The sequence below is a fragment of the Anolis sagrei genome, chromosome 4 (assembly GCF_037176765.1).
Source record: "Anolis sagrei isolate rAnoSag1 chromosome 4, rAnoSag1.mat, whole genome shotgun sequence".
Classification (NCBI taxonomy): domain Eukaryota; kingdom Metazoa; phylum Chordata; class Lepidosauria; order Squamata; family Dactyloidae; genus Anolis; species Anolis sagrei.
This window is the reverse complement of record NC_090024.1, coordinates 213,186,511-213,199,552: the sequence shown is the minus strand read 5'-3', so window position 1 is coordinate 213,199,552 and position 13,042 is coordinate 213,186,511. Positions and strand designations below refer to the sequence as shown.

The window sequence follows — 13,042 nt, the reverse complement described above, 5'->3', positions numbered from 1 at the left end:
ACAGTCTGAAAATTAATTTATCACATAAGCCATCCTGGATATCAAGAGAATTTCCAAATGGAATGGTTTCCCAGCCACAACTGTTCCCACTGCCTTCCCATGTTTTCTGGGTTCAGGCATCCCAGGGACAGTCTCTGCCCTACCTGTCTGCTGTCACCTGCAGTGACATCAGCCAGCAAAATCTGAGCAAAGACCTGGTAAAAGTAGGAAGCATGGCTTTTAAAGAAAAGTACAGTGTTCGAAAAATCTTTCTGTACTCTGTTTCATCTCCCAGTCAATAAGAAAGTGGAAAGTTACCTCAGGACCTGGTTGTATTGCAAATACAATGCAAACCCCTATCCACAGATTCAATATCAATCGTTTTACTTACCCATGCTCCAAAAATATTATTTCCCCCAGAAGAGTTTGTGGGCTTCCAATTGCACTGGAGATCTCTAAGTCCTCCAGTGTAGTCCTGTAGTATGCTTCCAACCCAAGTATGGTTAAATATAGGATTTGCTGTTACCAGTAGTTTCAGGTATTCCCGGGGTATTTTTTTATGGATATGTGTAGAATAATACAAGGCATTTGGGTTTTGTTTTGCTGTTATAAATGTTGAAAAACAAACACCCTCTGGGTGAGAGTAGAATGTTGCTTCTCATGCTGGGAATGGCCACTAGCTACTCTGACACAAGAAAACCTTCATTTAAAAAAAATAAAGGAAAGAAAACTACAGCCAAAAAAGCAGCCAATAACATTCCCTCTGGATATTATTTATATTTTTCAGTTGGTGCTGCAAGCCAGATAAAATGTTACATTGGTGGAAATATATTGTTTATCCCTGCCTAATCTAGAGTAAACAGTGTCACCATTAAGGACTAAAGAAAATGCTCTTAATGTGCAGATCAGATAATAGTAGTTTTATCAAGCAACTGACCCAATATCATCTATCTGTCTTCTATTTCTCTAGTTTCATAGTGATTTTTTCATTAATGTAGTTCTAGAGACTTTAGTATCAGGAAGCATAAAACAATTTCTAGAACTGTTTTATTCCCTTTAGATATGTTTTTCTCTTAAGTGGAAAATCCTAATGTACCTTTTGTTTTATGAAAATAGAATATGAAACTAAATAATTATCTTCTGTTATATGAGGGAGGCTGTTCTACCTCCTGACTCTGAATTTTCTACCTAGTGACTCTTAATTTCTGGTGTCTCCTACTATTCTTCCAGATATTTAATCTGTTTTGTTATATATAAATAACTTGAAGGAATATCCCATAAAAAAGCTAATTAAATTAAAAATATGCTATGTTTTGGTGATGTAAAAGTAGGAACTTCAAAGTGCAAAAAAACCCCTGAATGGATACAGTTATTGCCTATCTGAAGAATAATGTGTTTGCTCCACAGATCCAGTGCATGGCCCACAGAATGTGGAAGTTGTTGACATCCGATCCCGGCAGCTGACTTTACAGTGGGAGCCCTTTGGTTATGCTGTGACTCGTTGCCACAGCTATAATTTGACTGTACACTACCAGTATGTATTTAACCAGCAGAAGTATGAAGCAGAGGAACTAATTCAGACATCATCACACTACACCTTGCGAGGACTACGACCCTTCATGACCATTCGACTAAGATTGGCTCTTTCAAATCCAGAGGGCAAGATAGAGAGTGAAGAGCTAGTAGTGCAAACCGAAGAAGATGGTAAGAGAAAATTGATTTTGTGGCTTTAAAAAATTATTTATATAATCAGTGGCCAATGTTGCAAACACTGAAGCTGCCTAGAAGTGAATCGGTTCACTTTTAGTTGGAAGGGGAAATTTTGGGTGGGAGGGAAGAAGTTATGAGATAATCAATATGATGAGTATTAAGACATATAGTGTCCAAGAATGCACTGGAGGTTTTTTTTAAAAAATGTAAGTTTATTTCATTCTCAAATATCTAGAATTTTGTGGAGACTGAAACATAGACCCTAGTGGAATCATCATTTTTCTGAACGTACACATTTGGGGACGAAACAGGAAAATCCTCTGATTGATTAAAAATTCATGCAAAAACCTTACAGCTTAAATGCCCACTCAAAAATGTATATAGTGTGAAATATGCAAATCAAAATGTATACAAATTTCTTTACAGAATCAAGTGGTGTGTAGGGAAGCTTGCATCCTTATAAGAAAGGAGGACTGAAGATTGAAGAAGCTTAGCTGTTAGTGGGATCTTGAACAAAACTGTTCAGGATAAATCCAACTATCCCCTGTATATATGTTGGCTGCAGAATATAAGGAGAAATATTACTATCCTCAACAAAAATTGGTTTTCTAATGAGAACTTTGCAGTATCAACCTTGGTTAGTGGTTCTAAGATGTATGTAGAAATTAGCTGATTCATAGCAAAAAGGGATTACCCAATCCTTTATAAAGGTTGGCAAATGGCTCAATTTTGTCTGCTGACTTACAACTTCAGGTTACTGGGCCTAGCAGCACCATGAGCCAGGCAAATCAGTATTCATTGCCACTATTTGCTGAAATGGTAGATCAATTCCTTTACAGTCCCAATAGGCTTGTAGTTCACACTTCTTGGAGTTAACAGGCTGATTAAATTGGTAAATCCCTCTGTTGAAGTCTGTGGCCCAGGAAGTGAAACATTATACCTGATCTAGGATTTTGTTTTAACTGACCTATTTCACTGTTTTGGAAAGAAAGGGAAAAAAAGATTTCAGATTTGAAAGCATAGATACACCAACACTGATGAATTAGTAATACCTCTGTACAAAAGAAAAAGCTAGTTAGAATGAAGTATGTACCTACTCCCTGTTTTAGAAGAAAACACCAGCAGTTTTGAATATTTTTGTATTTGATGAGTGAAACAGTGAGTGTAATGGAGAGAATTTTAAGAAGAGGAGGACGAGGAAATGTTCTAACTTTTAGTTATTTTCTCATGTCCTTTCTAGTTCCTGGATCTGTCCCCCTTGAGTCCATTCAAGGAGGGCCCTTTGAAGAGAAGATTTATGTTCAGTGGAAGCCACCAAATGAAACAAATGGAATAATTACACTCTACGAGGTAATGAGGATGAATTTCATTGAAGTCTGTTCATTGTAGTGTGTGTGATAAGAGGGACATCCTTCTTCTACCTGTGGGAAATGAAAGGTATGTTTCTGTAGACAAAGTTAGAGGATGAGCATGCTGCCACAGAGAGGCTAATCTTATTTTCTTGATAGGAAACTATGATTTATCATGAACCCTAAATTAACCCACTCTTTACCTGTGTTTTCCTTTGACGTCTCTTCTAGTAAAGGAGATAATAATCATAGTGAGCTTGCATTTCCTTACACATGCCATGTTCATTGGGCACAGAAAAGAATGGTGGTCAATGGAAGTGGGCCGCTGCAGAGGAATGGGTGCACTTACCCTGTAACTTCCCCTTTGGGCCACATAGTCACTTTTTATCACAGCCAGTAATAATGTGCCAATTCCAACCTTAGGAATAAATCTAAAGTGATTTTGGGTTGCTGTGAATTATTTTGTGATTTTGATGCAAGTACAACCCAGATTGTCCTGGATGTGTTCTGTTTGGTTTTGTGGAAACAATTGGTACAAGGTGAACCAAACCACCATTTTGGGACTGTTTTCTATCCTCCTTCAAGATTTTTAAAGTCATGTCTGGGGACTTCATAGGCTGTCCTTTCCCAGTCCTTGTTAGGGATGAGGCCTGTATGTAGCATAATATTTATTTTCACTCCAAATTCTTCAAGAGACCCTGGGGGTTGAACAATGGGATGTAGCCAACTGAAATAATAAAATAAATGTAACAGGGATTGAAAAAGTGATGAACTTAATACATCATCCAAATAAGGACTTAGTAGCTCTCAGACTTCTGCATGCTGCCATTAAGAGATTAAACTTGAATACAGAATTTCTCTTTAGTTTCCTGCCTGTAATTTTCTTGAAAGGGCCATTTGATGAAGTGAAAAAGACATTGAAGATACAAGTTGATCTTTTCTGTTCTGTTTCATGTTAGCCTCTAGCAATGATACCAGTTGTCCTGTGCTGTAAAAACCAATGGCATAAGACTGGGTGTTTCTAACAAAATTAATCTTCTGAGCTTTTCACATCTGCAAACATGATATACCAAAGTGATTTTGATGGAAATAAAAAACCACACACACACACACACACACACACGAGTTGAATAGTTTCAGCTTTATGTGTGTCATAGAATCATAGAGTTGGAAGATACTGCAAGAGCCATCTAGTCCTGCCATGCAGGCAAAGCACATTCAAATTACCCGTACAGATGGTCATCCAGCCTCTGTTTAAAAGCCTCCAAAGAAGGAGCCTCCACTACACTCTGAGGCAGAGAGTTCCACCGCTGAATAGCTCTTACAGTCAGGAAGTTCTTCCTAATGTTCAGGTGGAATCTCCTTTCCAGCAATTTGAACCCATTGCTCCAAGTCCTAGTCTCCAAAGCAGCAGTAAACAAGCTTGCTCCCTCCTCCTTATGACATCTTTTCACATATTTATATATGATTATCATGTCTCTTCTCAACCTTCTCTTCTGAGGCTGAACATGTATTTATTTATTTATTTGTGGTATTTATATACCACCTTTCTCATCCCTAGGGCGACTCAAGGCAGTTTACAGCATGCTAATGGCAAAAAAATTCAATGCCAACACACAGTAAACAAAGAAATCATAATAACTAATTACTACATATAACTATGAACTTGAAAACAGTTAAAACCATTAAACATAAGACATAAATAAAATTTAAACATTTAGATAAAGCATAAAACCATCCTAGTATAAACATTACAACATTAAAAACACACCCAGCTCTTTAAGATGCTCTTCATAGGGTATAGGGGATAGTGATCATTTTAGTCATCCTCTTCCAGTGTGTCAGTATCTCTTTTAAACTCTAGTGTCCAGGTGAGGTCTGGCCAAAGCAGAATAGAGAGGCACCATGACTTTCTTCAGACTAGACACTAAACTCCTTCTGATGCAGCCTGAAGTCCCATTGGCATTTTTAGCTGCAGTATTTATTATTTACAGTATTTATATACCACTTTTCTCACCCCTAGGGGGACTCAAAGCGGTTAACACATAGATAATGGCAAAAATTCAATGCCTTACAACTACAATAGTAAAACTACACTTTAAACATAAATTTCAATTTGCTAGCCCTCATCCAGTCTGACACAGCGGCCAAGCACCGGTTCAAGGTCTGAACAGCCTCCTTAGTGACAGGTGGGAAGGAGTGACAGATTTGGACATCATCTGCATACAGATAACACCTTACTCTGAAACTCCAGATGATCTCCCCCAGTGGCTTCATGTAGATGTTAAATAACACTGGGGACAGTACTGAACCCTGAGGGACTCCACAAGACAATGGTTGTGCAGTTGAACAGGTGTCACCCAGTAAAACCTTCTGAAACCAACCCTCCAGGAAAGACTGGAGCCACTGCAGAACAGTACCTCCACATCCCATTTCTGCGAAGCGTCCCAGAAGGATACCGTGGTCTGCAGTATCCAAGCCTGCTGAGATGTCCAGCAGAACCAACAAGGACACACTCCCCCTGTCTAGCTCCTGGCATAGATAATCTACTAAGGTGACCAAGGCTGTCTCAGTTCCATGTCCCGGTCTAAAGCCAGACTGTGCCGGATCTAGATAATCAGTGTCTACCAAGAACCCCTGGAGTTGTGAAGCCACCACACGTTTCATGACTTTGCCCAAGTAGGGAAGATTGGAAACTGGCCGAAAATTGACTAATTGAGTGGGGTCCAGTGATGGTTTTTTCAGCAGCAGTTTTATAACAGCCTGTTTTAGGCTGGCTGGAATCTTGCCCTCTTGTAAGGAGACATTAACCGCCACCTTAACCCACTCTGCCAAACCCCTCTGGCTTCTTTGATCAACCAGGATGGGCAGGGGTCTAGGATGCATGTGGTTGGGCTCACCTCTCCAAGGATCTTGTCCACGTCCTCGAGCTGAACCAATTGAAAAGAATCCTTTAAAACTGGACAAGCAGATGCTTGTGTTACATCCTCAGAGACTGCTGTTAACGTAGTGTCTTAGTCGGAATGGAGCAGTGCAACTTTGTCCGCAAAGAACCGAGCAAATGCTTCACAGCAATCTGCCGAGTTGTCAGGGATCTCTCTCTGAGACGGATTTAATAGTCCTCTGACAACTCGGAACAGCTCGGCTGGATGGTTCTGGATGGACGCAATATTGGCCGAAAGAGATGGGGTTTTTTTGCAGCCTTTATTGCTGCATCATCACTCCTTAAAAAAGAAACTAGACGTGCTTGGACTGACCTGCTACTCTTTCATCTCCACACGCGTTCTAGCCACTTCTTCTTTCACTTCATTGCTGTCAGTATCACATTGTTTGTGTAGTATTTTATATTTGCCCTTGTTGAAATTCATTTTGTTAGTTTTGGCCCAGCTCTCTAATCTGTTAAGGTCATTTTGAATTCTGGTCCTGTCCTCTGGAGTATTAACTATCCCTCGCAATTTGGTGTCATCTGCAAACTTGATAAGCATGCCCTGTAAACCTTCATCTAAGTTATTAATAAAGATGTCACCAAAAGGCTTCTTAAATTTGCTGTAACGAGTCACCCCTGCACACAAGAAATCCCTTGTATGTCACCATGATGTACATTACAGTGAAACTGTATGACAGAAGCAGAAGAGTTTGCAACCAAATCAAGACAGGTTTGTTTTCATCAGCAGTTATCATGAGTTCCAGGCTGACAGTCTCTCAAAGGTGTGTTAAATCCATAGAACTGATGACAAATAATGAACTATAAATTGAATCTTACTTCAGTACAGTCTTGCTTTTAGGGAATTTGCATGAATTGATGAGCAATTACAAGCAAACACCAGTTACATTTTTAAAAGGCAGCATTTATGTATGAAGCGACTGTTTTGCTGTCTGAGAGGGATGAGAAAAGTCTGCTTCATTTTCCCCAGAATTGGAATTTCTCATGTTTCACATTGTTTTCATTCCTCTTGTGAATGCACTATTACATTCTTCAAAAAAAGAATATGAATGAAATCCATCCACATTTCTATTGGCCAAATCCAAAAGCATTTCCAGCATGACTGTACAAATATTTGCTTTCAGGGTTAGTGCAATATCTGGTTATAGACTTGAGTCTGACTTCAGGAGATAACTGGCACATAAATTTAACAGGAGTAATTATCTTGTAAGGAATGTCATAATAAATACATCTTAGGATAGCAAAAGAGAAAAAAAGTCAAGCTACACAATACGGAAGGTCACCTGTGGCCTCCGCACTTTGCTAAACTTTGAGCAGCTTTTCCTCACCCAAGGTTCAGCTCTTCTTTCTTGTTAGAATTTCTTCTTGCCTTTATTATCAACTAAGGAAGATGCCTCACTGAAACTGTCACTTTTACACCACATATGTGTCAGCTCTTTATAGGTTAGGCCTATGTGTAGTAGACTTGTGCACCAATCCATTTTAGCAATTTTCCTTTGGCTTGTGTGGCTTCACCAGATGGCCGTAATGGCAAAGGCTCCACCGCCACATTTTTTTCCACCTGAAACGGCCCATGTAGCTGCCAGGTATGACTTCTTCCCTTCTATTTGGGAGCATGTGGCACATGCTTCCATCACCACATTCCTCAAATCAAGTCTTCCTTGAAAGGAAGAAAGGAAAGGGTCCCAAGTAGGATGCTTCCTTGACCACGTTGCTGAAATCCAGACTCCCTGGTAAGGAAGAAAGAAAAGGAGCCCAAGAAGGGTGCTTCCCTAACCCCATTCCTCAAACCCTTGAAAGGAAGAAAGGAAAGAATCCCAGGAACAGAAAGGGAAACCTAGTAAGTTCCCCATTTCTACCAATGGGCCAGGTCTTCTCGGATCTTTTGACTGTCTAGCCAAAACCAGATTTTTCCATTAGCTGATTTTTGGGAGGCTTCCAAAATAGATCTGAGTACCCAAAGAAATTTGGATGCCAAAAATGGATCGACCTCAGCAGAATTGCACAAGCCTAATGTGAATTTTAACTGGTTAACCAAATCCCCATGCTAAGTCTATGAAACATAAAAAATAAGAGTCCCTCTGGAACTACAAGCACTATCTCAAGCAAATATTGGCAATTTATTCACATTACTTGCAGCAATAGCCGATGTAGCAAAACAACCAAGTTGGGGGGGGGGTGTTGAATGCTCTCATTAAGAAGGCCAGACTTGGTGGAGGTGGTTGACAAGGGCGGAGCTGCAGGCTATTGAAGGCTGCTCTGCCCCCTGCTGTGCTCTTTGCTTCAGCGTGACCCTACCCCCCCAAAACTTTAACCTCCCCCCCCCCGAAATTTTCAACCCTCCCCGAATTTTTTTTCTGGCTACGGCCCTGGCTCCAGTACTCTATTAAATTCACTATTTGGTGTTTTTAATAAAATAAAATAAAAATGAACAATTAATTAGAGACTTTCAGGGAAGGATAATGCTTCTGTAAAGAAAAATGCCACTGAAGCCTTATATATTCATAATGCTAAAGACATCTCACAACACCACAGATAACAATTATTTGCTTTTCTAGGTCCCCATTTTCAGATCTGAAACCCATTAGTTAATAAGAGCTGATTTTCCCTTCATGAAATGTGTAGCCTTCCTAGATTTCATCCTTTTCCCGAGACTACTTTATGTTCTCATTCACAGCTTGCTGAAAATCTCCTAAAAGGCCATAACACCATAGCTTTCTACTACAATTCTTTTCTCTAATCCCCTTCACATTGAGTGAAGTGAGATTTTACACCTGTTTGTTAACAGATTTCTGGTGATAAGCAGAAATGCAGAGTTCAAGGTGGCAGAATGATAGGAATCAGGAAACCTGAAGTTAAAACTATCAGCAGCAGCAAGGTTCCCTTCATCTTGAAAAAAAGAGCATTCTCTGTTGAATTTCTTAATTTTTTTCAACCATGAGTTCATTTCACCTGTTCCCATGTAAGGTGTCTTATTTTTTTACTTTTTCTATTCAACATTTAATGGACAATTTTGTCTAATATAGATATTTTACAGGCAATTTCCTCTAATATAGTGCATTTTGTGTATTATGTTTTACTCATATACTCATTTTTGTGTTCAGTTTTCTCTAGTGTGCTTATTTTGAGACTTTTTAAAATTGGCGCATAGCATTGAAAAATGGCATAATTCAGAAATGTGTAATACTGAAGTCATTTAAGCGTATGTATTGGCCAATGAAGGATGAATCAGATAGATTCACTTTTATTGTTTACGAATTGTATATGGTTCACCTGAGTATATATTGATGAGAAGCCAATATATTACAAATAATAATAATAATAATAATAATAATAATAATAATCAACTTTATTTATACCCTGCCACCATCTCTCCGATGGGGACTCGGAGCGGCTTACATGAGGCCAAGCCCAAACAGCAAATTACAATAAAATAAAACCAAAAACGCAAACAATAACAACAACATAAATACATAAAACATGTGAAAACATAGCAATATAGAATTACAATAGGCACAATCACAATGACAATGGGCGGGCTACATGTAATGATTAAAAGAGAGACTGATTAAAACTCAAGCGACATAAGAAAAAGACAGATCATTTGTGGAGGAGGGCTCATTATAGTGGAGGTTGTGGAATCAAGCTTTCCCACAAAGGGGGGGGCATATACTCCAATGACAAAATGTTGAGGTTAAGCAATAGTGTGAGAATGTAAACCTATTCATCAAAAGCTCAGCGGAAGAACCAGGTTTTAAGGTTTCTGGGGTAGGGGCTTTCCTAATTTCTCCAGGTAGTGAGTTCCAGAGTCGGGGGGCTCTCTTCCTTGTACTTACCAGGTGAGCTTGTGAAATTGGCAGGGGCAAAAGAAGGGCCTCCCCAGAAAAACGGAGGGCCCGAATTGGTTCATGCAAAGAGATGCGGTCACAAAGGTAGGTGGGTCCCAAACCATTTAGGGCTTTATAGCCTGCAACTTGAATTGGGACCGGAAAATAAATGGCAGCCAGTGGAGCTCCTTAAACAGGGGGGTTGACTGTTCCCTGTAAGTTGCCCCAGTTATTAATCTGGCTGCTGAAAGTTGGACAAGTTGTAGTTTCTGGGCCATCTTCAAGGGTAGCCCCATGTAGAGTGCATAATAGTAGTCCAGTCTAGAGGTAACTAAGGCATGGACCACCATGGTCAAGTCAGACTTCTCAAGATAAGGTCGCAGTTGGCACACCAGTTTTAATTGTGCAAAAGCCCTTCTGGCCACCGCTGACACCTGTGCATCAAGCGTCAGCGCTGAGTCCAGGAGGACCCCCAAACTGCGGACCTGTGATTTCAGGGGGAGTGCAACCCCATCCAGCACAGGTTGCCACCCAATACACTGGTCAGCCAAGCGACTGAACTGGAGGACATCTGTCTTATCAGGATTGATCCTCAGCTTGTCCTTCCTCATCCAGGTCATCACAGCAGCCAGGCACTGGTCCAGTATTCTTGGGGCTTCCTTGGAATCAGGTGGAAAAGAGTAGTGGAGTTGGGTGTCATCTGCTTAGAGATGGCACTGCACTCCCAAACTCTGGATGACCTCTCCCAGTGATTTCATGTAGATGTTAAATAGCATGGGGGACAGAATAGCACTTTGCGGGACCCCACAGGTCAATGGCCAGGAGTCTGAGCAGGAGTCCCCCAGCTTCACCAGCTGGGAGCGACCCTCCAGGAAGGACCGGAGCCACAGTAGAACAAAATAAATGACTGGAACTACATAATATACATAGTGATTTATAAAGTTCCTATTGATTCATCAAGTGTTCTGTAGTTGAGAATATGTATAGTAGTTGGGAATATTTAGATAAAATAAATTAAAATCACTCTAAAAATAAAAGTTTGTGATACCAGCTGTTGAAGTTCAGTTGCCAAATGATTGTTAACTAACCCAATGAGAAGGCATGCAGGGGTAAAATTAGAATTAGTAAAAGCTAAAACTTCTCTAGTGTAGTCTTTTGCTTTTGCCTTCTAAAATGTGAGATTTCCCTTCATCACTAGGAATTTTTAAAGTAGCAAAACTACTTGAGATTTTGGGATAATTGTTAAAAGCTAAAAGTCTTTTTCTAGCAAAACCCATCCCTATCAAGAAGATGAATTCATCCTGCCATTTTGCACTCTCCAGTTTTGTACAGCTGTCTCAAAACTACTGCAAAGGCTTGCCAGGGCATAATAAAGTATTGTGGTTTACACAATCTCATGAGTAATGGAAGAATGAATAATATTCAATCTCATTCCTGATTTTGCTTTTATTGTTGCTATTGATACAATTTTTACAAGGATACTGTTTTTTCTATGTTGCTTGCAAAATCATTATGCCGACAATTGCAAAGTGGTAAATAAGTACTATTCAGAATGGGCAAGAGATTGGAGATAGGTTAGATAGGGATATTTATATGAGAAGTTACCAGGAAAAAGAAATTAATCACAGTGCAGCGACAGAGTTAAATTATGACTTGGTTTAATGAAAAGGATTGGTTATGATTTAACTATCTGAAGTCTGTACACATATTCATATTGTAAATGAGGCTCAGTGTGATCTTCAAAAATGAAAAATAATATTTATCAATAATCATATGAATCTTACCAATGTTCCTAGTGAATATTGTCTCCTGTTTTGAACAACTTTCAGCAGATAGCACAATGTCATCAGAAATAAATGTCACTCAAAAAGAGCCATCCCTGAGCTTTAAAGCACACTTTTTGTTACATTTCATTTCAGAAGTGAACATAAAATGGGGGTAAGAAATTGTGTTAACCTGTATTGAATTGCTACTTCCACTCTTTCTTACTTCAATAACTGGAAACAAACTTAAAATGGAAACTAAACCCTGATGAGAATAATACTAGGCTGATGAAAATCTTCACAGTTCATATTCTTCACAAAATTCACACATTATTGATTTGCAAAAAAAAACCCCAGTATTATTCTACAGAAATCAGCAATTTCTGCACACAGCACTTCTCATTAAAATATTTTCCACAGAAAAAACACAGTTTCTTGCACAGAAAATGATCTTTGTGGCACATTTGTGAATTTTGCACAGAATAAACCTGAATAGTGAATAGTCTTGAAAACTGTTAAGACTTCACAGTGGGAAAAATTGTGAAGTTTATTGTTACTACCTTCATGAAGAAAATTGAGGAGAGGCACATTCCCAGTGTTTGGACTAGATAGTCCTTTTGGCACCTTCTAACTCCTAAGAATTTATTATTCTAGAAAAAGTACAGCAGTCTCCTTTACATTCCTGGTTCATTTCTTCTGGATAGTGGTGTGGATTTAGCCCAAAAAGAGAGACCAAGTGAATGGGCAGTGGGAGCAATCAAGAAGAAAGTTCTCTCCTGAATGTGGTTCAATTGATGGCATTCTGCCCAGGGGCCCCTTGAAATCTGATGATGTCACTGGGTTTCGCCACTTGTTTATATGGAGGGGGGTCTTTTTTAAAGGTGCTACATTCATTCAGAGTATAAGAAGTGGTTTATATTTTGATGAATATTGTGTGTTTTTTTTTTTAAAAAAATCTCCAAATATTTGTTAAATATTACACAAAACATTACACATATATATGCACACATAAATACTCACAGATTGCTGTTCAGGAAAAAAAATGTTATGCAAAATGAATTATTGTTAAGCAAGTTTCTCAATCGAATTATATTATACATTTTTGAATATGATAGTTTTAAGGTATCACTCAAAGAAAGACCAAAAAAAGGGGAAATGTTTTTAAAGATTCACTTTTTAAAAAACCCTAGAAAATAAATGTTTCACTAACACTTTTGCGCTTAGCCTTCTTTCTGATTTTTCTTTTGAGTGCCTAAAGCCTTTGTAGTTATAATTGTGTGATCAAATGGACTATTAAGCCTAATGTTTGCTAGGTAAAAGAATGGTAAAGCATTCAGTGTGTTTCCCTTCAAGCTGTAAGTAGTTTCTAGTGATGCCTGTTAGTTAGCATTTAAATGCATACAACCAGAAGCCCTATGGGAGTTTCTGATCCATAAGAGACCTGAAAGGATTTCCGACACTGATTTCTTC

The 13,042-nt window shown here is 39.0% G+C and overlaps 1 protein-coding gene across 19 annotated transcripts in view; it reads left to right on the top strand.

Annotated features, from left to right (window-relative positions):
• The window catches only part of PTPRT (protein tyrosine phosphatase receptor type T), a 713,818-nt gene that overhangs the window by 477,089 nt on the left and 223,687 nt on the right, over positions 1 to 13,042 (top strand). For all 19 annotated transcript variants that reach the window (XM_060772259.2, XM_060772263.2, XM_060772261.2 and 16 more), the window contains exons 8-9: positions 1,387 to 1,683; positions 2,930 to 3,039. In XM_060772259.2, the coding sequence (XP_060628242.2) occupies positions 1,387 to 1,683; positions 2,930 to 3,039 (407 nt within the window). The remainder of the gene's footprint in view (positions 1 to 1,386; positions 1,684 to 2,929; positions 3,040 to 13,042) is intronic.